At 35.2% G+C, this 26,370-nt stretch overlaps 1 protein-coding gene across 4 annotated transcripts in view; it reads right to left on the reverse strand.

Annotated features, from left to right (window-relative positions):
- Positions 1–26,370, reverse strand: part of ACTR6 (actin related protein 6) — a 30,535-nt gene that overhangs the window by 928 nt on the left and 3,237 nt on the right. The window contains exons 4-11 of one of the 4 annotated variants that reach the window (XM_045872766.3): positions 25,130–25,253; positions 23,711–23,846; positions 23,563–23,619; positions 15,432–15,530; positions 15,259–15,337; positions 10,018–10,189; positions 8,207–8,345; positions 6,038–6,186 (exon numbers count right to left, since the gene is read on the reverse strand). In XM_045872766.3, the coding sequence (XP_045728722.1) occupies positions 6,057–6,186; positions 8,207–8,345; positions 10,018–10,189; positions 15,259–15,337; positions 15,432–15,530; positions 23,563–23,619; positions 23,711–23,846; positions 25,130–25,253 (936 nt within the window). In that variant the 3' untranslated portion in view covers positions 6,038–6,056. Of the gene's footprint in view, positions 1–361; positions 6,187–8,206; positions 8,346–10,017; positions 10,190–15,258; positions 15,338–15,431; positions 15,531–23,562; positions 23,620–23,710; positions 23,847–25,129; positions 25,254–26,370 lie in introns of those variants that run through there. The other 3 variants (XM_054506872.2, XM_045872768.2, XM_045872765.2) reach the window with 3 other exon arrangements.

Consider the following 26,370-nt stretch of genomic DNA (forward strand, 5'->3'; position numbering starts at 1 on the left):
TGTTTTAAAAGTCACAAATTTAAAATTCTTCAATATTTAAAACCATGATTTTGCCTTCTCTCTCTCTTAATTCTTCATTATGAAAAGGTTTCAGAGGGCTGAAATACAGTGTACTTTTTAAAATCATGTGCAATTTTTTTGTGTATATGTGCTATGGTGTTTTTCTAGGAAGTAATCCATAGCCTCACTAGATTCTCAAAAGGTATTATGATCTAAGCACATTAAGAACCACCGAATTAGAAAATCAACACTATCGATTCTGTCTTCAGAGAATATACTAAGGGCCTTTTTGATATATATTTATATGTTTTCCAAATTTTGCTTTTGCTTTGTGGCTAAACCATTATTTTCAACGTTCAGATATTATGTTAAAATAAGGGTATTAGCTGGATGAATTCTAAGTTCCTGCCAATATAAAATAAAGCAAAAAACAAAGTAAAATAATTTCATGACACACAAGATATAACTACCCTAATCTGTGTGTGGTTCTTTTGAGTTGAGGAGGAAATTAATGTACCTCCACTAGAAGACCTGAAAGGATGGTCCTAGAGAGATCAGGAAAACACTGGAAACATGGAGCCAAATGCTCTTTATTGGAGGGGGTACAGGGGAGAGTCTCCTTATTAGGAAAGTCTCCATTTTAATGTTCTATGTGAAACAGGTGGGAGGATTGCTCACCATCACTGTGAAAGGCTGGTACTTTGAGAAATGCATGAAGGATATTACCATGTCCTCGAATCTGCTGCTCAGAGGATTATATACAACCTTAAGGAAACATCTTCCCTCTGAGCCTGTTTTGTTTTGTTTTTAATTTCTAGAATAAAAACGTACATGCATAGATTTGTATTTCTAAGATTGGAACAGAAATATCAAAGATACAAAGGCGAATGTGGTGTGTGGTATGGTAGGTAACATGAGGATGTGGGGTCTGGTGTCAGAGACTTTGATTTACTACTTGCCCTATTTGAGTTCAAAAGGGAAAATGTTAGCAAATGAGCTCCCTAGATTTGGTGAAATCCAATTTAGAATTAGAATTACTAAGAATTGTTCAGCAATGCTTGAAATGTTTTACTATTGTATAAAGTTAATGAAAATTTCTTATAACACTCCCTAATAAAACTTATTTGATCAACATATATATACTACTATTCAATTAAACTTGTTTACAAAGAAAAATTGACTTCTACTGAATGGTCTTTGGAAGTTCTGAGGCGTGAATTCCTAACCCAACAATTCCGCTCCCCCTAGTGACAGGTCCACAAATTATAGTTACCCTGCTTAAGAATTCCCAAGGGTATTATCATTCATTTTTTTTTTTTAGGTTAAACCTTTTTCCTTTTTGAGGGAGGACTTATAAACAAAGGGTTTTCTCCCCCCATAAATAAAGTTCAGCTCCAGTCATCAAAAAGATTACCTCCTGTTAGAATATTCAGTAAATTTCTGTGAAAATTAACAGTCTGATTCATTAGTGCTTAAGACTCTGCTTAAACTTCTCAGGCACATTCTCAGGTACTACCCACGTGAATTTTTTTTTTTTTTTTTTGAGGTGCCTGGTGGCTGTCGGTTAAGCATCCAACTCTTGGTTTTGACTCAGGTCATGATCTCAGGGTCGTGAGATGGATCCCATGTTGGGCTCCGTGTTGCTGAGCCTGGAGCCTGCTTGGAATTCTCTCTCTCCCTCTCCCTCTGCCCCTCCCCCAATCTCTCTCTCTCTAAAAAAAAGAAAGATTTTCTAACTGGAAGAAATAAATGTTTTGACAAAACTTTTCTCTCATAATTTATATACATAAAGAATGTTCAAGACTGAAAAGGCATTCTTGAGACCTTTTTCTCTGGCATTCTTTCTTCCCTGTACTCTCTACAAGTGTTTTTGGAAGTGTTTTTAGTATACAATTGCTTATGTGCTAAAAAGATTTTTGACCATAAAATCCAAAATGTTAGTATCACAACCCCAGCTCTTGTCACTTGACTCTGACCAGTGATACTAGGCAACTCTTTTGTTGCCGGATTTATTCATAAGTATAATAATAATTGATCTGTGCCAGCACTCTGTTTCTGGCTGGGACCCGCCATACCACATGGAACCACCTGTAAACCAGGTTTGAATTTTTTCTCTGGTTATTAGGTAACCTCCATAAGGTCACAGATGTGGGCTGAGGGAAGGTAAACAGTGTGTGCAATATAAGTGCTCTGAGCCTGAGCTCATGAAATGTACTTGTCCAGCCTGAGTCTAATCTTGTAGATACCACTTCCTCTTGACACTAACATGCTGCTGTGCATGCTTAACCTGCAGCGGGGCAGGGCAATGAGCCCAGACAGCAGAACCGAGAGCAGTCTCTCTTGTTCAGTTTGCATGAACATATGTATGGAGATGATGTCTAATGGTTTGACCAGAGGATCAGACACTCGACAACTACAAGAAACCTGGCAACTAGAAACTTTAGGAAAGAAGTATATGGATGGATGTCTCAGAGTAGTCCCCAAGTGTGAGGATATTTGTGTTTTATGTGAAAGCTCATCAAAAGGCCTCTATAGGGAAGGCTCTTGGTATCAAGGGGACAACGTAGCCTATACTGTGAATGCTGGCTAGCTTCTTGCCCCAGCCATCCTAGCGCTTGCTCAATTGTGCTACATTCTGGGAAAGTTCCCTCGGCTTTTTAGCCTTTGGTAGTGTCCATTCTGCTATTCAGCCCATCAACTAAGCATAAGTAATCCTATTTTTAAATTTCTAGGATCTGTCTTTGTTATAGTAACGTGTTGTGATAGATGCAATCGCCTCATTAGTCTTTTAGAGACTATTACAAAGTTTATTTTATTCCCTTAGGGGTTCATTCTTGTTTGTTGGATTGGTGTACATTATGGTGGTTTTTTTTTTTTTAAGATTTTATTTATTTATTTGACAGAGAAAGACACAGCGAGAGAGGGAACACAAACGGGGAGTGGGAGAGGGAGAAGCAGACTCCCCGCCGAGCAGGGAGCCCGATGCAGGACTCAATCCCGGGACTCCAGGATCATGACCTGAGCCGAAGGCAGTCGCTTAACCAACTGAGCCACCCAGGCGCCCCACCATTGTGGTGTTTTAAGTATCCCTCAAATGTTTAATGTTTGGTTGTCCTTTTTTTTTTTTCTTTTACAAATTCCTGTCTACCTGTTGAATCTAAGATCAAATTATGGTGCCTTTCCTCGGTAGGAGGACCTATGGTGCTAAGTGCCCTAGGGTCCTGCCTTGTCAGAATTCTTTCTAATGAAGCATGAGCTCTTATTTTTAGCCTGAGATCAGTGCCACAATCAGCTGTTCCCTTTAAGATTTTTTTTTTTACTCTGATGTCTTTAGTGGATATAAAACTATTTTAGATTGTTTCCCTGTCCAACCCTTACACTTCAACTCTTTCTGCTGAGCCTCAATTCCAAGAAAGTAAGGCTCAGCTGTTTCCAATTCATTCTTTTAATGGCTCGCCCATGATCTCCTATTCTCTGTATTTGTCCTAAGATTAAAATATCTCTGGAATTTTTATGTATTTAGTAGTTTTCTCCTGCTCTGATCTGGGACATGGGCTTTCTTGTTCTTGATTCTCTAACAATCTAACCTCATTTATTTTTCTTCTTTTAGAAATTCCTCCACTTTTGTTCATCAATAGCACCCTTTGTGTTTCCTAGAGTCACTTAAGGATTTACTCTTCTATCAAGATACAGTACGAACTATTTCACGCACACAGTATAGATTCTACTACGATGAACACCCATGTGCCCATCATCCAACTTGAGAAAGAATTTATCACAAATAGCACTGAAGTGTTCCCTGTGTATTCCTCCCGATCTCATTTACGTTCTTCCCTTCTCTACTAGAATTGTTTAAAGGGATTTGGGACATGAAGTAGGTGAATATGATCAGTTTGCTATTCCATGCCAAACACCACTAAATTAAAAATTTCCAAAATCAAGATAGAAAAGTGTTTGAGAGGACTGCTCTGTCTTAATCATTGATGTAAATCCGAACTATTTATTGTCTTAAGGGTTATACAATGCATGGCCAACACTGGAACATATTTCCACGTATGCAATTTACAGTTAAAAATTATGAACTCTAACGTAGCTAAGTTCTCACCCCACTTTTAATGAATTTTAAATTAGGATTTTATCAGTATCTTTCCAAAATAATTGATATCTTTAATATATCACTTCAATGTTATTATTTATAACTAATGGTAAATGTTCCCTTTAAAGTCAACTTACTGTATAATATTAAAATAAAATCCCTAGCAATAAAGTTTCTAAATTAGATAGGTATTGAAATGGATGGGAGCTTTAATGCTCTAGAGACAGAGGATAAAGGTCTATGTTCATTAATTTCAGAAATGAATTTTTTGTGTCTCAAAGATGACCACTATGAGATGCACACTGCATACAGAAATTAGTTTACTGTAGTACATGTGAACACACACACACATCATTCTCAGCAAAATGTAACAGAAGACTTCAAGGCCAGGGCATGTTCTGGGAATGCAGCTTTGAGGAATGCTTGCTCCTCGCAGGAAAAACACCTGGTTGGTGATGATTAAGTATTCTGCCTGTCCAACATGAGATCCTGCCAAGTCAAGGAAGCCCTTTAAATAGGGACCTACCTTTTTACCTCCACCACATCATCTTGAAATTCTAACAGTTACACTGAATGGCTGCAAAACCTTATTTTATACTATCAGCACCTTCTTGCTACACTGCCCACAGATTAAGTGCTAGTAACTGGGTAACACACACTTAATTTGCAACTTCCAGCCTAAGTCTAGGAAGGACTGACCAAGTCCCAACCCAACAAAATCCAAGTGAAATTGTACTTGACATCTCTTTCACTCTGATCAGCATCTGTCTCTTCACCTTAATTTTCCTTTGGGAAACTACTTGCTTTTACTCTATGCTATCTTAGTAGCACTGTCAAAGTCCCTGAAGGCATGGGGTAAATGCATGATCCTAACTAGGATAAAGAAACTGGTAGGGATTTGATTCATGAACATAATGACATTAAGATAGAAAATAGAGAAGCTATTTTGATGGCAGGTCTCTAAAAGGACTGTTTCTCAATTTCTGTAACCTAGATTCCTAAGGTTATCCTGGTTTTTTATCCTTCCTAAGGCTGTTGGTCCAGTCTTTTCTTCTAATTTTACAAAACTCTGTCCTACTGATAAATTTTGTTTTGCTTAGGATAGCCCAAATGAGTTCCTACTGTCTGCAAGCACAGAAGCCTACCTGCTCCATTCATTAACGTCATTACCAGCTGTTCCCTTAAATGGGAAATCTGTAGCTTTTAACAGCTTACTGTGTCTACTGTGAGTCATATAAGGGTTTTTTTTTTTTGCACCCCGTATAAGCATTTTTAAAACAAACCACTAACATTTGTTTCAAGAGCTTTTGACCAACCCTGAGTTAACTTCAAATTTCTTTTCATCCTAAAAAACGGTACAGTATTTTTATGAATGAAATAATACATTTCTGCCAACACAGTACTGATCAAAAAGCACTTTAATAAATTGGCTTTGGTTTCCACCCTTTCCAACTTATTCTAAATAAAAAATAAATGTAAAACACAAATAAGATTAGTCTTCCCAACTTTAGTATGTATAAATAAAAATGACAATTTTTAGATAAAATACGTAGTTATAAAAGAGAAATCATATCAGCCAGAAAACACTTTAGCCAATCCCTCCCAACTCAAAGTCACACAAAACAGCCTTCCAAGGAAAACTGACCAGTGAGACAGGTATGTTCATGCTCTCAGCTATAAGGAATTAAATTTAAAATGCATTCACTCTTTCATCTTCTAATGAAAGATAACCTACTCTCAGGAACAATGTGAGCACTGTTATGGTAGTCTAACTCCTAAATGAAAATATGAGCTGAGATACAGTTTACTGTAATAATGTAGCTAAGAAACCTTTGAAAATTAGCCAAGGATCAAAGTATTTACATAAGTTTAAGAGCTTATCTTAGGATGAAAGGTAACACAGGTCCTTAACCTACTTTAAAAAGATAATTGAAATTAAACCTTTAATTCAGAATGTTTCTTAAATATCAAATTTCTCTTCACAGATGCTATGTCCATTTTCTTCATAATCTTCTCTTGTTACTACCATATCTTCAAAATCGTCATTCTCTGATATCAATTTTCCACCTTCCCAGGCATAAGTAATAGGGCTAAAAATAAAGTTAAGATAAGTGAACCCAGATTATTTTACAGAACTGAAATGCCAGAAAACATTCATTAGTAACTAAAACGTGGCAATCTCTACCCAACTTGATTTAACAGAAAATCACTTAAAGTGTGAAAATAAGCATAAGCTTCATAGGAATAAGGTAAACTAAGAAAGAAAAGAACCTTGGTCACTAGTACAACTAAGTTCTTTTTTTCCCCCTGTGCCCTGAATTTATAGACCCTCTACTTCTAATTAAAAACAAGAATACAATAGGTCAAAAATGCATAAAAGGAAAAACACTGTCATAACTGGACCTAAATTTTGTATGTGGCAAAGATATGTCATCTATTTTGCACAACAACCCATGAAACAACTACAACCATTCTCCCATTTTACAGATTTGGAAAATGAAGTTCGGAAAGGTTAAGTGTGGGACTACGTTTTAACCCAGAACTTTTTTTAGTCTGTGCTTTTGCTGCTACACTGTTACCTCTAATAAATGAAACATTTACATGATAGGACATGGTCAGTAAAACTAGAACACATAAAACATTTAGTTTGGTTTTATCTTCAACCAAGGTTATACTTTGTGTTATGACTCAATTCTATTTCTACTGTTCCTCTCCTCCAAATCAGTTTAAAATCTGAAAAATAATGAAAAGTTAATAAATGTTTTTATTCATTGTATTTCCTAACCTTTAAATATACATTTACCTACGTACATATAACATACATACATATATAAAACAGTTGTACAATAAAAATTTGATGAATAAAAGAATAAAAATTATTTCTGTGGATCCCTTGGCCTGTAATGTATGCATGACTTGCATTTCAAATGCAGGATAAAAAGTGTGTAGGGGGGAAAAAAAAGCAAAAAAAAAAAAAAAATTCGTGGGGAATAATGAAACATGGTGGAAAAATAATAATTAAATACACAGGATAAAAATCTAGTATGCTTCATTTTCTACAAAGTATATGAACATTAATGCTGACAAATATTATTCCAGCAATTGTTTATTCTTTAATCTGATAGCTATAAATTACGTGAGCAGATGAGGGCCTTCTATTTACAGCTACTGATTTAGAAAAATTCTACTTTACTTTAAAACAAAACTCTAGGGCACTTGGGTGGCTCAGTTGGTTAAGCAACTGCCTTCGGCTCAGGTCATGATCCTGGAGTGTCTGGATTGAGTCCCGCATCGGGTTCTCTGCTCGGCAGGGAGTCTGCTTCTCCCTCTGACCCTCCCCCCTCTCATGTGTCTCTCTCTCTTTCTCTCTCTCTCAAATAAATAAATAAAATCTTAAAAAAAAAACCAAAACTCTAAAATTAAGAGTCAGGTATATGGGGCGCACCTGGGTGGCTCAGTCGGTTAAGTGTCTGACTCTTGATTTTGGCTCAGGTCATGATCTCAGGGTCAAGGGATCGAGCCCTGTGTCAGGCTTTGTGCTGGGCATGGAGCCTGCTTAAGATTCTCTCTCTCCCTCTGCCCCTCCCCACAACTTCTCCTTGTTCACTCTCTCTCTCTCTCTCTCAAAAAAAAAAAGTCAGGTATATGGAGTCTTATTTGCAACTCTGCCTGGCAACTTAAGACTGGGACAGCAGTGAGGGGGTGTTATTTAGACATATTTTTGGTAAGAGACATGTATTTGTTCCCAACTCAAGATAAAGAGAACTAGATTTTAGTCTGGTCACTGCTATTAACTTATTTTAAGGCCTATAACTTATTATAAGGCCTCTGCCAAGTCATGAGCCCTTGTTTCTTTATTTACAAGGTGAAAACGTTGAACAGGATGTGGCCCCACTAAGCTCCTTCCTCAGGAACTACACTCAGCATCTTAGCATCAAGCTGCCCACTGAAATGTCAGGTTTATTATTTTAATTTTTGAGAAAGGGAAAATAAGGATTCCAAAGGTGAAATAAACCTGCTAGAACCAGGCTTTAAACTCAAGCCTACCTATTGACCATTTTATCTACAAAATGACTTGCATGTTTTATTTCTATATCAGCCAACACTTACTTTTCAGGCAGCACAACTGAAACATCATAATCTGTTGGAGTGAGACATCGAACTTCTGAGTAAACCCGATCTCTAAATCCTGGGAAAAGGGAATTTCCTCCTGTCAAAACAATGTTCTTAAAAAAATGCGGCTGCATTTCTTTAAGAGGGAAAAAAAAGAAGAAGAAACGGCATCAGAAAACCTGTTTACTTATCTTTCGAGAAAGATAGATATGAGGGCTTAGGCAAGAGCAAACAGTTAAGAGTTACCGGTTAGGAAACCATATAACTTTTTAATAACCATAAAAATTATTTATAATTTATAAGATTTTATAATGAAGTTAAAGTTTACAAAAATTGACCCATTAAACAGAGTGAAATATGACCTCATAGATCTTTAAAAGAAAGGCTAAGGTGAAGAGGTTGAACTACTGACTACTTATATACACATGTAAGCTAATACATAAATGAGTAACATTCTAGCAGCAGAAGTTTGGTAATTATACTTGTTCTTCTCTAAAATGGAGGAGGTCTGTCTGTAGGCTGAGACTGTGAGCTAAGGTAAGGTTAAAAAGGAGGGCCTTCAAGGCATTTTAACTTGGAAGCCCAAACTTCCATGTGATCTCACTGAGACAGACCTATTTATCGTGCAACGTTACATTTGACAGTGAAAAATACTCATGATCCATAATAATAAAGGAGCTTATGTTCTACACTCAAAGTTACAAGATGGCAAACCTTATTAGGTGCTATATGGTTAGCTGGTATTAAAAGCCACCATGGGGAAATCTAAGAGGAATTAGTAAGTAATGACCACCACACCTAAGGCTTCTGTTCACAAAAGCAGCACACAGTCCACTTATACTGACAGTCTCATGGCATTAAAGCAGTGCAGTATAAAATGCTGTACAGCACCACCTACAACTTCATGTAACACACGAAATTGATGAGACATTAATACGAAAACAGTTGTGAAATAACTACATTAAGGTGATGGCATTATGTGATTTTCTTTTTCTTTTTTTTAATGGGACATTAAAAAATTGCAGGAGCTAGATTTTCTCCAATGCCTGCACTGTTCCTTATGAACTAGGAAGACACTTTCAAGATATGAAAGTTCTCTCTAGCACTCTAGAAAATTATTTAGGTGAATCCTGCTTCAGGAGAACCCACACATCACTGAGAAGCACCATACTTCAGCCTCATTAACTTCCTGTATATTAGTCCAAATAAAACTGAAAAGACAAACCAGTCCCATCAATAGCTAAAAACCATCATTTTGTTAAATCATAAATTTCTATTCCGTGTAATTTGAGTTAAATTAAAACTTTTCTAAAACAAGATACAGCACTTTAATAGTCATGAAGAGATTAATTTCTTCAAGTTTAAGCAAACCATAACTCTACCTGTATCAAATTTCTAATCTAGGACCAATAAAGAATTATTCAAATGCACTACGGGACCTGAAATCTCTGCAAATAAAACAGGCTTGCCACGTGCCTGAAATTACTTAGAAACCGCAGGTGAGGGGCGCCTGGGTGGCTCAGTTGGTTGAGCGACTGCCTTCGGCTCAGGTCATGACCTGGGAGTCCCGGGATCGAGTCCCGCATCGGGCTCCCTGCTTGGCAGGGAGTCTGCTTCTCCCTCTGACCCTCCTCCCTCTCATGCTCTCTGTCTCTCATTCTCTCTCTCTCTCAAATAAATAAATAAAATCTTTAAAAAAAAAAAAAAAGAAACCTCAGGTGATTTCTCTATAGTTCACAGAGCTTATGAGTTTTTTTAGAAATATCATTCCCATTCAATACTTTATTCATGTACCTTCAGGTACTTACCTTCAGGTAAGTTCTGAATTGAATAGACAATAGCTTCTGGAATACCCATTTCTTGAATGCCTATATCAGAAGGATTAAAGAGTATTTCTGGAACAGCAAATCTCTCATTGGCCAGACGAAGAATTTGTTCCCCAGACTTATATTTTCCACTTAACACCATCTCTTCCCTTGGCTTAAAGAAAAATAAGATAAAAAAGTTTAAGCTACATTATCTAGTCCATACGACTAATAACATTTAGTAACATGTTATTACTAATGTATTAACCATGTTCTTGGAAGTTTCAGGATTCTCAAAAGTTAGAAAAATGTGGCCTTCTCTGTTGCCTAAACCACACGAATAAATAATTGCTCATTCTAATGCAGCTGTTCTCCAAAAGATGATCTGGCCTTATTCCTTACATTTTAAAACAGAAAGAAAGGAGAACAGAGGAGAGGGAACTTCTTAACCTGCCTATAATAACAGACCAACTTCAGTTCCTAGAGAACAAAGAACATACTCCAAAAAACATGTAGTATGTCTTACATTTCTATCACTACTACCTACTTTCACTCTCCTATGTATGCATGTATGTATGTATGTATGTATGTATTTTTAAGTAAACTCTACGCCCAACATGAGGCTTGAACTCATGACCCCAAGTTCAAAAGTTGCATACTCTACAGACTGAGCTAGCCAGGCACCCCCACTCTCCTGTTCTAGATGTTTAGTGGATCTTGTGGCTGTATTCTATCAAGATATCCCCTTTCCCAGGCAAGCCCTTCAGGTCTCCTCCCTCCTTGGGAGCTTTGTACTATCACTTTGCTATTAATAAACCTTGCTTTCCTGCCCCCCCAAAAGATTTCCCTTTTCCCTTGTACAAAAAACCTAAATATTTAAATTCATTTATTCAATCTTCAGAAATCAATTTTGAAATCCATGGACTTCATCAATGCAATTTTCTTGTTATTTATATTCTGCTGAGCTGTGTTCCTGAGGGGCCAGAAAAAATAATCTTCTACAACACTCTACATCATTAAAATAATGGTCCTTCCAATTTTACTAAGAATCATCAGCTCTTCTAGGTTCAATTATAGACATTCACTTGCTATTATATATGCAATTGTCCTCCTGAAACAGCGCATAACCCAATCTTTTATATAAGTAAAAAATACTTAAAATATATAAAAATATTAATAATTACTAAAGAGTAATGTATTTAAAGAATATTACAGATCCCTTAATATAATCAGTCATCTATTCTCTGTCCAGATTTCTGCTTCCTCAAAGAGGCTTTTGCTGACTTCCAAATAAGCGGTCCCTCCATTATTCTCCACTATCACTCTATATTATCCTTCATAGTTTATACTGTTCACCATCAGATGTCTACTACCTAGCACATAATGAGTACTCAATAAATTCTTGAATAACATCATGTAAGTCAACAATGTGCCAGTCATTGTATTAGGCATTTTATCTACATTATCCCATTGAACTCTCACATAACCCCATGAGGTAGGCATATTTTCCTTTTATTAATGATGTAATTGGGTTTGGCAAGGTTACATGACTTGCTTGAGATCATTCATCTAATAATCAAAAGCACATACAATATATTCCTTCCACTACATTGCCTCTCTTAACCTGGCTATAATTCTGAATTCTATCATCTGGAATCTGGAAAGTCCAAGTTCGAAACATTATTCTTAAACAAGAATATCCAAAAATTACACAATTCTCATAATACTTAAGGAAGAGAAAGGAAAACTTTTAACCCAATAAACTACTGTTACAGTAGCAAAGAGGAAAGTATCCTCTCAGAGTATTCTTTCTTCTTGGGCAGAAAGGAAAATCTCTCCTATAAATTTATAAATTCACTTAAAAGTGATACTGGCTTGAGTTTAAAGGATATAACTCACTTTGTCAACACTCAAAATAAGTTGAAACAGATGCACACTTGGGAGAAATTCAGTTGACAAACATTAGTGATTATATAGTCCATCACCCAGATTTTACAGAAGAGGATCATGTGATTGTCCCAGGCTCAAATATCTAAACTAGGGGAAAGAGCCAGAACCAGATATCCTTGTTGAATATTGGCTCTAAAACCATTCATCAGCAATATATAATGTGGAACTACAAGCAGTTTCTGTTTTAAGAGTACAACTCCAAAAAAGATTTTTTTAGACATAGACAAAAGAAGGAATTTATAAGGGCTACTGGGTGTTGCTATGTTAGTCAATGTAGGCCATGATTACTACACAGCCTCATAAATTTGGTCCAGTACTATAAAAGAAATGATCAGTTTAAATTACAATGGCTCTGCAGAAACTGTTCCTGTAATCATTAATCATGAGCCAGATTTTCTCAATTTAAGTCCATCAAGTACATTACATTTCAGGAGGCATCCCCTTTCTGATAAGAGATAAAATTGAAATCAGTAACAATATTACAGAGCTTATTATTGTTTTTGTTACTATCATAAGTACTAGAAAATGAAGATTGTACATTTTCCCAATTATTTAAAAATATTCTTGAATAAACTACCAAAATCCAAGTTTTAACAATATCCTAAGGATAAGGGCACTCAAATAATAATTTTTTTCATTTTATGTAGTTATTGTTTTTCTAATTTCATAAACATATATCAACTTTCATCAGAGTTGTTGCATATCAGGCAAAAATGAAGTTAATGAAGTACTAAATTCAAAATAACACTTTTTTTTTACTCTTCTGAAAATTACACATTTTAGGATTAATCCTAACATATACTAAATAAAATTTTTTCTAAATCTTAAAATTATTAAGATATACACATGATTTTTTTTTGTTTGTATTTTTGGGGTTTTTTTTTCAATATACGCACGATTTAACATGTATAGGTAGTTCCTGAACATGGGTTTGAACTACATGGGTCCACTTATACACAGATTTTTTTTATAATATGGTACTGTAAATGTATTTTCTTTTTCTTATGACTTTTTTGATAACATTTTCTCTCTAGCTTACTTTATTGCAAGAATATAATATATAATGCATATAACATACAAAATATGTGTTAATCAACTTTATGTTATCAGTAAGGCTTCTAGTCACCAGTAGGCTAGTAGTAGTTAAGTTTTTTGTGGGGGTGGGAGGTGTCAAGGTATACACAGATTTTCAACTGCATGGGGGGGAGGGATGTCGGTTGGCACCTCTAACTGCCACATTATTCAAGCTCAAGGACACTGAAAAAATTATAAATTTTAACATTAATTGACAAAGTAAAGATTGAACTATTATTTTTGAAATAAAAACGCAATGTAATATTCCATCATCTGGCAAAAGTCCAGGCCAACTGACTCTCTTCATTCAACTGATAACAAGGAGTCTACACTGAGTTAATGAAGCTTAACCTATAACCAGATACTGATCACAAAGCTAAAGGCCAATAAAAGAGCTGCAAACAGTATTATGTGGCTTCTGCCCTTTTTCTCCAAAGATGATGAGTAAAACAATGGTCACTTGGAGGAATAACCACATTCCTACTGGCTATGTAAGGTACAGGTTTGAGAAAACAGGGTTTATACTTTGGCAAGGAGAAAACTGGCTGCATTTAGCCCAGTAAACTGATAAGGTGTTATTTGCAGGGCAGGAGGGAACTACATTAAAAAAAAAAAAAAATTTTTCAGACTTAGCTGACAGTACAATTATCTGGAAGAGATTTTTAAGATTAAGTTTTCAAACAAGGATTTCCAGGGACAGGAATTGAGAACATAGATACAGATTATTCTTCAAGTACCCTGGGTGAGTCCAATGATCAGTCAGGTTTGGAGAAATTGGGAATCATTGAGACTTTACTCAGGGCCCATCCCTGTGAAATACAGATTACCACCATTATCTCTACAAAATGCTGCAAATTATCCATAAGGTGTTTTATATAACCGGAGTGTTTTGATGAGCAATAATATATGAAGATGGTATTATCTATTATTTGCAGTTTTCATTGTCCTGTAAAGAAAAAATATATACTTTCGATATCTTACAGAAGACTTGGGCTTCCCGTTCATGAACAGGCAACCTGATCTCATAATCTGTCCCAACACCCACTTTTGAAACCCAACCTATGTCCTTCCACAAGTATTTGTCTCTAAGAACATTACAGAGTGATTTCAATTTTATGAGGCCTCCTCAGAATTCTGATTTGTATTTCACCTCAATAATATGTCCAAAAAATTTTTTTTTAATTTTAGGCATATAAGGAAGTATAATTAAAAGAAGTATAGAATTAAAGAAGCATAAAACCCATGTATTCATCAACTAGTTTGATACAACTTTATAAATTAACACTCCCCCTTTGAATTTGGTGTTATCACTCAACAATACAGTTTTATACCTTTACTTCATACTTTATTTCTAAGCAACATAAATTATTCCATACAGCCTGAAAATATACATATCTTCCTAAAACTTGCTTAAAGACATCATCATGTCTTAGATATTTTAGACAGGAACATGTTTTTGAGATGTATACATGATTATCATGTAGCTCCACTTCATTTTCACTACTGCTTATTTTACAATATGAATATATCAAAATTTATTTATTTTCCTCCATTAGTGGATATTTGGGCTCTTCTCAATTTTTCACTCTTTTAAAATATACCACAATGAATGATATCATAAACATTTCCTTATGGAAACATGCTTACATTTCTGACCAAAGATTTTTAACTTCCCAATAGTCCTCCAACAAGTCAGCTAAAGGGCAAACTTCACATTTACCCAAACAGAACTGACAGTTTACCTGAGCTGATCAAAGGTAAGGAGAAATTATTTTGACATCCAAGAAAAACTGCTTCTCAACACTTTGAAAGTACACTGGATTTTGCCCTTTTCAACTATAATTTGATCATATCAGACCAAACAAGTAAAATTCAGCCACGTCAGCTATGTCAATAACTTTCACAACTGGCAAATAACCAACTTCTAACTGGATTTAAACTAATTCTTAAGAAAACAGAAAAGGATTAACCATAATATGAATAATGATACTATCTATCTCCAGATTTTTCCCATGTGCTATCATTCAGCTGATGGTTCTTTCTCTAAATAACTTTAATGAGATACTGATTAATTATTTATACACTTGTGTCTGGAGAAATGGTCAGCAGAAAAGTAATTATCAACAACTCTGTTAGACTCTACCAAATCCAGCTAGATGTTTTTCAGATCTGACTGAGGTGGTCACTTCAAGCAATGTCATTTAGGATTTTTAAAATTACCTTACAAAAGCCCTTTTTAATTGTACTAAAGTCAGGCAAAACATAGTCTATCATTACTGTATTTTCTTCTCCTTTCAACCTGGAAAATAAAATAGAGACTTGTGAAATAATTAACTATGTATAGCATTACCCAAGAATCAACTTTCTAATTCTTAGATTACTATTATACATACTTTGCAATATCCATATCTCTATAAAAATCCTGAGACACATAGCACACATCTTCTTTCACTTGATTAATCACATGTGTTTCATCCATAACATGTAGCTGCCTAAACAGAAATAAAAACTGTAAAATGTGAAATGGAAAAATGTAAGTATAATTTACAATTACTTAAAATATTTTTTCTGGAGTTAAATCTTTGGGTAACTGATTTTTTAAAATATTAAATTTTTGAATGTGTAAAATATTTTCAACTTTATAGAATAATCACACTTCCACTATATTTAATCTCCACATTATCCCTCTGAGGGCAAATATTAATCCAGTTTGCAGAAAGAAATGAAAACAAAGGCTTTAAATAAGGTAACATTTATCAGAGAGCAAACTTTTTCCTCCTCCAACCATTCTGAATAGAATCTTGCTAAAATGACTTAACTCTTTGCACTTTCTTTTCTGATCATAGTAGTGAGTTAGCACACAGTACCTGACACATATTAGATGTTTAATAAATATCTGATGAGTGAACCCAAGAAACACAGGGTTAATAAGCAAAACAAAGATGCTTTTAAAAACTGTAGACAACACAAACAAATGGAAAGATATTCCATGCTCATGGCTTAGAACAATTAATGTTATTAAAATGTCCATACTACCCAAAGCAATCTACAGATTCAATGTAATCCCTATCAAAATGCCAATAGTATTTTTCAGAGAAGTAGGACAAATAATCCTAAAATTCATATGGAACAACAAAAAACTCTGAATAGCCAAAGCAATCTTGAAAAAGAACAAAGCTGAACAATGCCCACAATAGCCAAACTATGGAAAGAGCCAAGATGTCCATCGATAGATGAATGGATAAAGAAGATGTGGTGTGTATATATATAATGGAATATTATGCAGGCATCAAAAGGAATGAAATCTTGCCATTTGCAATGACATGGATGGAACTGGAGGATATTATGCTGAGTGAAATAAGTCAATCAGAGAAAGACATGTATCATATGATTTCACTGATATGAGGAATTCTTAATCCCAGGAAACTGAAGGTTGCTGGAGTGGTGGGGGGTGGGAGGGATGGGGTGGCTGGGTGATAGACATTGGGGAGGGTATGTGCTATGGTGAGTGCTGTGAATTGTGTAAGACTGTTGAAATCACAGACCTGTACCTCTGAAACAAGTAATACATTATATGTTAAAAAAATAAAGAAGAAGATAGTAGGAAGGGAAATATGAAGGGGGTGATATCGGAGGGGGAGACAAACCGTGAGAGACAATGGACTCTGAGAAACAAACTGAGAGTTCTAGAGGGGAGGGGGGTGGGGGGATGGGTTAGCCTGGTGATGGGTATTAAAGAGGGCACATACTGAATGGAGCACTGGGTGTTATACGCAAACAATGAATCATGGAACACTACAACAAAAACTAATGATGTAATGTATGGTGATTAACATAACATAATAAAATTAAATTAAAAAAAAAGAACAAAGCTGGAGGTATCATAATTCCAGATTTCAAGATATACTACAAAGCTATAGTAATCAAAACAGTATGGTACTGGCAGAAAAACAGACATATAGATCAATGGAACAACACAGAGCCCAGAAATAAACCCATGCTTATATTAATCTACAGTAAAGGAGGCAAGAATATATAACAGGGAAAAGATAGTCTCTTCAATAAACGGTGCTGGGAAAACTCACTCCATATACAAAAACAAACTCAAAATGGATTAAAGACCTAAATGTGAGATCTGAAACCATAAAACTCCTTAAAGAAAACATAGGCAGTAATCTTTTGGACATCGGCTTTAGCAACGTTTTTCTAAATATGTCTCCCCACACAAAGGAAATGAAAGCGAAAATAAACTATTGGGAGTAAACTGAAATAAAAGTCTTTCACATAGTGAAGGAAACCATTAACAAAATGAAAAGACAACCTACTGAATGGGAGAAGATATTTACAAATGATTTATCTGAAATATTTATCTGATAAGGGGTTAATCTCCAAAATACATAAATTTTAGAACACAATACCAAAAGAACAAATAATCTGATTAAAATGGGCAGAGGACCTGAATAGACATTTTACCAAAGACAACATACAGATGGCCAGCAGACACCTGAAAAGATGCTCAATGCATCTTCTCAATGCAAATCAAAACAATGAGATATCACCTCACACCTGTCAGAATGGCTGGTATCAAAAAAATAAGAAATTATAAGTGTTGGTAACAACATAGAAAAAGAGAAACTCATGTGCTGTTGGTGACAACACAAACTGGTGTAACCACCGTGGAAAACAGTATGGAGGTTCCTCAAAAAATTAAAACTAGAACTACCATATGATCCAGTAATTCCACTACTGGGTATTTACCCAAAGAAAACAAAAACACTAATTTGAAAAAATATATGCACCCCTGTTTACTGCAGCATTATTTAAAATACTCAAAATATGGAAACAACTCAAGTGTCCAATGATAGGTAAATGAATAAAGAAAATGTGGTATGTACACACACACACACACACACACAATGGAATATTAAGCAGCCATAAAAAAGAATGAGATCTTGCCATTTGTGACAACATGGATGAACCTAGAAGGCTTTATACAAAATGAAGTAAGTCAGAGAAAGACAAATACCATAGGATTTCACTTATATATGGAATCTAAAGAACAAAACGAAGCAAAAACAGACCCATACATACAGAACACTGGTGATTGCCAGAGGAGAGAGGGTAGGGGGATGGGCAAAATAGGTGAAGCGGAGTGGGAGGTATAGGCTTCTAGTTACAGAACGAGTAAGTCACAAGGATGAAAGGTAGAGCATAGAGAATATAGTCAATGTACTGTAATAGCATTTTTTGGTGACAGATGGTAGTTACATTTATAGTAGGCACAGCATAAAGTATAGAGTAGTCAAATTACTATGTTGTACACCTGAAACTAACCTAACATTGTATCAACTATACTTCAATAAAAAACATACAAAAAAAGATATAACAAAAATGTGAAGTTATTCCCTCTGAATATTTATTTCTACACATATATACTACATATACTTATTTAGACTCAATATCATCTCACATTTTCTTATGCTACCGTTCTTTAAAAATACGGTTATTTACTGCCCCATAATATTTATTAGAGGATCTATTAAAATGTATTTATTAATGTTCCTAGTGTTGGAAGTTTAGATCAGGGAGGAAAGATACTTGTGTGTTTATAAATGTGGACTTTGGTTTTGTTGTTTTTTGGTTTTTTTAGGTGGGCTCTATGCCCAACATGGGGCTTGAACTCATGAGCCTGAGATCAAGAGTCACATGTTCTACCGACTGAGCCAGCCAGGTGCCCCAGAGACTTTGGCTGAATCACAACCTAGCAACCAAGTTACTTTACCTCTTTGGGACTCAATCTCTTCAACTCTAAAACGGTAATAATAATAAGATCACCGACTTAACACATCTGTAAGAAGTAAATGATTCTAATTACACATGTAAAGTGTTTAGCATAGTCCTTATACTAAGTAAAAAACATTCTTATTACTTCCTTTTGCTTTTTGTTATCTTCATATACGCCATATTCTACCGCAAGATTCACTATTGCACCAAAGAGAAGAAAAGATGATAATTTAACTATGACAATTCTAAGGTACCAACAATTGGAAGATCCATCCCAACTAGAGATGTGAGAAAACTCAAAATTGATGCAATACAGGTATTTTTATCTGTATCTCAGACTATCTCATTATTTATTCATACTCTAGGACACAGAATTTGAAATACTGTTAGTATCTTAGTGTATTGCCAAACTGTTTACCAGAAAAGTTATTTCAAGTTATGCTCTAATCAGCAGCCAGCATCACAATCTGCAACATTATCTTTTTTTGCAACATCATCTTTTGAAAAAAATTCTATTAATTTGGATTGTAAAAGTTGTGGTATTTTAATTTGCATTTTTCTACTAGGAAGTGCCATGAAAAAAGAGAAATTCTTATTTGTTAACTCGTATATCCCAACCTCCTAAATAAATGCTTAATATTTTAACTGAATTTGTAATTAGTACAGATGTTTAACATTTTTTATGTCTGAGAATTATCCATTTATATCCTTTGACTGTATGTAATTCTAATGATTATCTATCTGTGCCACTGGCCATTTGTTTTCTGAGAATCATCCAGTAGCCACTGTATACCAAGGTAGTGCTTTTCTTGAGGATTGATAAGAGCCCTTAATATATTAAAGATTAACAACCCGGTGTCATATTTGTTTCAAACTTATTTCTCAGGTTTATATTACTTTTGTTCACGAATGCTTGAAATCAGTGGTTTTCCAGACTAGAAGAGGACAAAGAGGGATTGGAGTGCTGGTAATATTCTGCCTGAGCTGTGTTCTGGTTACTTGGGTGTATTCAGTTTTTAAAAATTCACTGAGTTGTACATTCAAGGTTTGTAAATTTTTCTGTATGTTTTACCTCAATAAAAAGTTTACTTTTTTCTTTTTTTTAATTTTATTATGTCATGTTAGTCATGATATGGTACATCATTAGTTTGGTTTTTTTTAAAGATTTTATTTATTTATTTGACAGAGAGAGACACAGCAAAAGAGGGAACACAAGCAGAGGGAGTGGGAGAGGGAGAAGCAGGCTTTCCGCAGAGCAGGGAGCCCAATGCGGGGCTCGATCCCAGGACCCTGGGATCATGACCTGAGTGGCTCAGTCATTGGACATCATTAGTTTTTGATGCAGTGTTCCATGATTCATTGTTTGCGTATAACACCCAGTGCTCCATCACCAGGCTAAAAGTTGTATGTGGGGCGCACCGGGGTGCCTTGGTTGAGCGTGTGACTCTTGGTTTCTGCTTGGGTCATGATCTCAGGGTCATGAGATCGAGCCTCGCATTGGGCTCTGTGCTCAGCACCGAGTCTGCTCGATTCTCTGCCTCTCCTCCTTCTGCCCCTCCCCACCGCTCCCACTCTCTCTCTCTCTCAAATAATAAATAAAATATTTTTTTAAAGTTTTTTTTTTATTTGAGAGAGAGAGAATGAGCAGAGGGGAGAGGCAGAGAGAGAGGGAGAAGCAGGCTCCCTCTATCCTAGGGTCCCGGGATCATGACCTGAGCCAAAGGCAGATGCTTAAACAACTGAGCCACCCAGGCACCCCTAAATAAATAAAATCTTTAAAAAAAAAAGATGTAGGAAAATTATATCCTTTATTATTGCTTCTACTATTTTTATTCTTAACAACTCAGTTAAATATTTTCTTGTTGTGGTTTTATTTTTATATTTAAGTCTTAAACCCATTTGGACTTTAGTGTATGAGGCAAAGGAAAATTTTTCTCCAAATAACCAACTTTCCCTGTACCCTTTCCTGAATAATCAATATTTATATATATATATTTTACAATGTTTGATTCAGAATTAACTATTCAGTCTGTCTGATCTATCATTTAATTCTCATCTAAGTATCACTTTAATTATTACAATTTTAAAATGCTTTATCATCCACTAGAGAAAGTCTCCTTTCACTATTATTCTTTTCCATAACTATTTTTTTATTTTATTTTTTTATTTTTTATTTTTTTTTAAGATTTTATTTATTTATTTGACAGAGAGAGACAAAGTGAGAGAAGGAACACAAGCAGGGGGAGTGAGAGAGGGAGAAGCAGGCTTCCCGTGGAGCAGGGAGCCTGATGCGGGGCTCGATCCCAGGAACCTGGGATCATGACCTGAGCCGAAGGCAGACGCTTAACGACTGAGCCCAGGCACCCTATAACTATTTTTTTTAACTTTTTATTTTTATTCTTTAAGATTTTTTTTTTTAATTTTTTTTTATTTGCGAGAGAGAGAATGAGAGACAGAGAGCATGAGAGGGAGGAGGGTCAGAGGGAGAAGCAGACTCCCTGCTGAGCAGGGAGACCGATGTGGGACTTGATCCCGGAACTCCAGGATCATGACCTGAGCCGAAGGCAGTCGCTTAACCAACTGAGCCACCCAGGTGCCCTTATTTTTATTCTTTTAGAGAGAGAGAGTGTGAGTGTGTGAGCGGTGGGGGGCGGGGGGGGGGGAGGGCAAAGGGAGAGGGAGACAGAGAATCTTAAGCAGTCTTTATGCTCAGCGCAGAGCCCGCCACAGGGCTCTACACAGGGCTTGATCTCAAGACCCTGAGATCATGACCTAAGCCAAAATCAAGAGTCAGACAGACACACTTAACCGACCTTGCCACCCAGGCGCCCCTCCCAAAACTATTTCTAAGTATTCTTGCCAGGTTGTTCTTTTCAAGTTCAACTTCAACACCTACCCTTTTTAATATACATGAATTTTTTTCAGTCAGCATGGAAGAATGAATGACTTAGTGCACAGGCTCTAGACTCAGACTGCCTGGGTTTTGGTTAACATTCTCATCTGTCTCAACTTTCTCTGCCTTTCAAATTTGCTGCTTCTAATCTGATGGGGATACAGGAACTAAATATCTAAACCTTTTAAAACCTAGCCCAATTCTGTTTGATTCTACAATGAATAACATTCATATAACCTTAACACTGTATATGCCATTTATGAGACTTCCATTTTTAGAATTAATGTATAAGCAAGGCAAGACTTAACTACAGTAAAAAATCATATGCAAATGTTATCTCAATAATTAAGAAGAAATGGTATAGCATTATGTTTAATGAAAAAAGTCACTGTCTAAAGCTTACATATGATAGGATTCTGTTTCTAGAAATAACAAAACTATAGAAGTAGAAAACAAATTAGAGATTGCTAGGGGAGAGGGACGTGGTGGGGAAGCAAATATAAAGGGGTAGCACAAAGGAGTTCCTTTGGAGTGATGGAATAGTTCTACATCTTAACTGTGGTGGTGTTTACATGAATCTATACATGGGATAAAGCTGCATAGAAATACACACAAGTGCATGTAAAAAATGGTGAAAACTGGAAACAATTATACTAGCATCAATTTTATCATTTTGATACTGTATTAGTTATATAACATGTTACTCAGGTTACACAAGGCTCTATGTACTATTCTACAACTTCCTGAGTCTGTAATTATTTCAAAATAAAAAGTTTTTTACAATGTGCTAAAGCTGGGTAGGAAGGATAAGGGGAGTGGGTCTCTCTTGGGGGTAATGAAAATGTTCTAATACACTAAAACCCATTGAAAATGTACACTTTAAATGCGTGAATTTGTGGATATGTATTATATCTCAATAGAGCTGTTCAAAAAATAATGGTACATCTGACAGAAGAAAGAAGGAAAACATGGAAGGAAAGGCAGAAGGAAATGCAGATTCACTTATTTTCTCACATGACATAGAGGGGAGCTAAGAGATACTGACGGGGTCATACCAGCCAAAGTTAATGTAGTGAAAAATTGAGATTTAAGAATTCTACTTATAAAACAAAAAATCTCACTTAAGTTTTTAAACAAAATTAAAATAATAGCATAAACAAAATTTAGGAAAGGGAGAAGAGTTGGGATGTGGCTAAGTACACTAATTCCTCATCTTTTAATGATGGATAGTCAACTAATATTGGTTAATTCACAAACAGAAATATCAATATTATTAAGGCTCATAGAGACTAAAAATATAATAGATAAATACAGTGTAAAGACCATACTTTGTGTGGAATGGAATTGACATGAGAGACAGAAAGGGGAGGTAGAGATTTATTTTCCTTTGAAACCCTGATTTCCTTAAATGCATTTTTAATTTGTTTTATAATGTATAATATTTATAACTTCTATAATTTTAAGATATTAAACATATTAAACTCCCTAGAATTCGGAAATATCCAAATTTTGGTGGACACTAGCATTTTATATGCTAGAAAGCTTTTGTTTTTTGTTTTTTTCTTTTTTTAATGAGCTCTACACCTACTGCGGCTTGGACTCACAACCCACAAATCAAGAGCTGCATGCTCCACTGACTGAGCCAGCCAGGCACCCAACTAGAAAGCTTTTCAATTTGAACTTTATTTGCATTTATATATGTGATGTGGTTTTTAAAGCAATAATATAGAATTGTTGCCTGAAGTTACAACTAATGGTTAAAGAATAATTGTAATTACTAAAAAGTTCATCAACAGCAGTCAACCCAAACCCTGCCCCCCCACCCGCAAATCAAAGCTATGTATTACCTGTAAGAGATGATCTCCTTTAGATGATTGGTTAGGAGTTTTCCTCCCACATTTATCCTAAAAAGGGAGAATTCAAATTTGGTTCAGTTTATCATATCTTTCATTCGGTTTTAACCTAAGAAAAACATGAGAATTGAATACAACTCACCGAATAATTGCTTCTTTTTTCTTTTTACTTCTACAGTAAGGAACTATATGTGTAAAGGAATATCCACTATCTACAATGATACAGCATAATTCAGAAGGATTATCTCGAAAATACCTATGTGCACTGAGAGCACCAGCTATTTAGAAAAAGATAAAAAAAAAAACTGCATTAAATAAAAGTGTACTTAATTTAAAGCAATAAAGAATGGCAACAAATTAAGGCAAGCACAAAGACAAAAACTTTCCTTTATTTCTATAGGCTAATTTAAAATAATATTCATAATTGTCACAAACTCTCTGGAGCATTTAAACTAAAACATCACATTTTTGTGGTAAATGTGATTTTAAAAATTTTGTGATCAATTTTTAAAGGTAAATATTCATGACTTAATTATTTTAACACTATAACTTAATTATGAGCATTTATTACATGCTGGGCACTATGCTAAAAACTCCACGAGTATTTGTGTTTTAATCTTCACAACAATTCCATTTTATGGATGAAGAAACTGAAGCACAGAGAAGTTAAATAATATACCCAATGTCATACGATTAGAAAGCAACAGAGCCAAGATTCAAACCTGGGCAGTGTGATTCTGGAGCCAGGCTTCTCAACCTCAAAACTACTGACATTTTGCGCCAGGTAATTCTTTGTTGCTGGAGGTTTTCCTGTTCATTTTAAGATGTTTTGTAGCATCTGTCTTCTACCCACTAGATGCCAATAGCACCCTCCCAGTTGTGACAACAAAAAATGTCTCCAGACATTGCCAATGTCCCCAAGGAGCAAAATCACCCTTGAAGAACACTGTTCTGGAGACTGTGCTCTTAACCATTGTAGTATAATATCACTCATATGGACTTAAATTATGCATGCTAAATATTTGAATACTTTCATTGTACAGTCATGTAATGTAGTTCTAGTCTTTTATAGACTTACTTCTGGATGATATTTTCAGATTGTTTTTCCACATAGTGGCAGGCTGAGCTATGAACATTATTTCAATCAATGATAATAATAATGATAGCAAACACATCAGTGGCAGAAAAGGTAACTACCTCAGAAACAATAATCTTTTAGAAATTAAAAATATGTGGCTAGTGGGGCATCTAGCTGGTTCAGTTGGTACAGCATGTGACTCTTGATCTCAGGGCTGTAAGTTTGAGCCCCACATAGAGATCACTTAAAAAAATATATATGTGGCTAGTAACTGCATTAGGGAGAAAATACTGTACTAGTATTAAGACGAAGAAAAGTCTGATTAGATAATCTCTAAGAGTCCATCTAATTTTTAAATTCCATGTTTTATTTTCTTCAAATCTAAAAGAATGTCACCCAATATTCTTGAATTTTAAGTGTTTCTCTTTACCCTATTCATATCCATATTCCCATTAATTAACTGCAATCAAAACTTTAACTCACCATTTACTCTTAAGACTGCTTGGAACTGATATTCTTCAAATAGGATTTCATTCATTGATTCTTGAATTGAAGTGAAGTTAAAGTATGGTTCTGTAATAATAATATTGGTATCTAAAAAATCAACCTATGAGAGAAAAAAATCCCACAAGTTTTATCATTTTGTAGTTGTAAAACACTTGTTTTACATATATGAACAAACTTATTAAATCCTCACAATAATCCTAGAAGACAAGTCTTATTACTAACCCCATTTAATTGGCAAACTGAGGTACAAAAGAGTTGAGTAAGTTACCACAGTTCATGTAACTAGTTAGGGTCATAGCTAGGATTTGAACCCAGAAGTCTGATTACAGAATTCATCACTTTATTATTTAATTTTAAGTCTCTTAATGATAGCATTAATAAAATGGTACTATCAGATTGTTTGAAGATCAGTATGCAAACGTAATGAACAATATAACTTCAAGCATTAGATGTTTTGTTTTCAAAGTTAAAAGGCCAGAAGCTTTAGCGTATTTAATGTTTACATAATTCTCTCCCACACTCTTAAGCAGCATTAAAAACTGAATATTCATTCACTATACCTAAAGTTATACTACAGACATTAAAAGCACAAAATTTTCACATAATATTCACAATTCAGCTATGTGGACAAAAATATTTTATTGTGAAAATAAAAACGAGATAGTGAATTGGTCTAATAGTAGACGTGAATAATCTTGAGTTTCACACAAACTCTCTTAACCTCAAATTCCACTTCTATTCATTTATACTTATTTAATATTTAAAAAAATCAAAACTAAGAACAGTATATTAGTGACTTAAATGTATACTAGAAACATATTCAAAAGTTAAAGCTAGACACCTCAATTACCTTCAACCCCAATCCCAGACTTACTCTCTGGAATCTGCCCTTGGCCTTTCCTCTCTCCTGATACTGCCTTATCTCTCACATGAAGTAATGCCACTGCCTTCTCAATGCCCTTTCTGCCTCCGTTCTCTTCTCATTCTGTCTTCTGTACTGCTAGCATAATTATCAGCAAGTATTTTTCTAAGTCAGAAATCTGATCATCCTCCCCAAACGTATCTCTCACCACAGAAGTCTTCCCTTCCATGACTTGACATTGCCTATGAAACAATGTCCATACATTTGCAATCTCATCCCCCCCTTCAACCCACCTTACAGTGTGTGCTGGTAAATGTTCAACAACCGGATCTCCGGGTGGGGGGAAAGCTCTGAT

The sequence above is a fragment of the Mirounga angustirostris genome, unplaced genomic scaffold (assembly GCF_029215605.1).
Source record: "Mirounga angustirostris isolate CCGP_5_RB_7025 unplaced genomic scaffold, mMirAng1.0.hap1 SCAF_5, whole genome shotgun sequence".
Lineage (NCBI taxonomy): Eukaryota > Metazoa > Chordata > Mammalia > Carnivora > Phocidae > Mirounga > Mirounga angustirostris.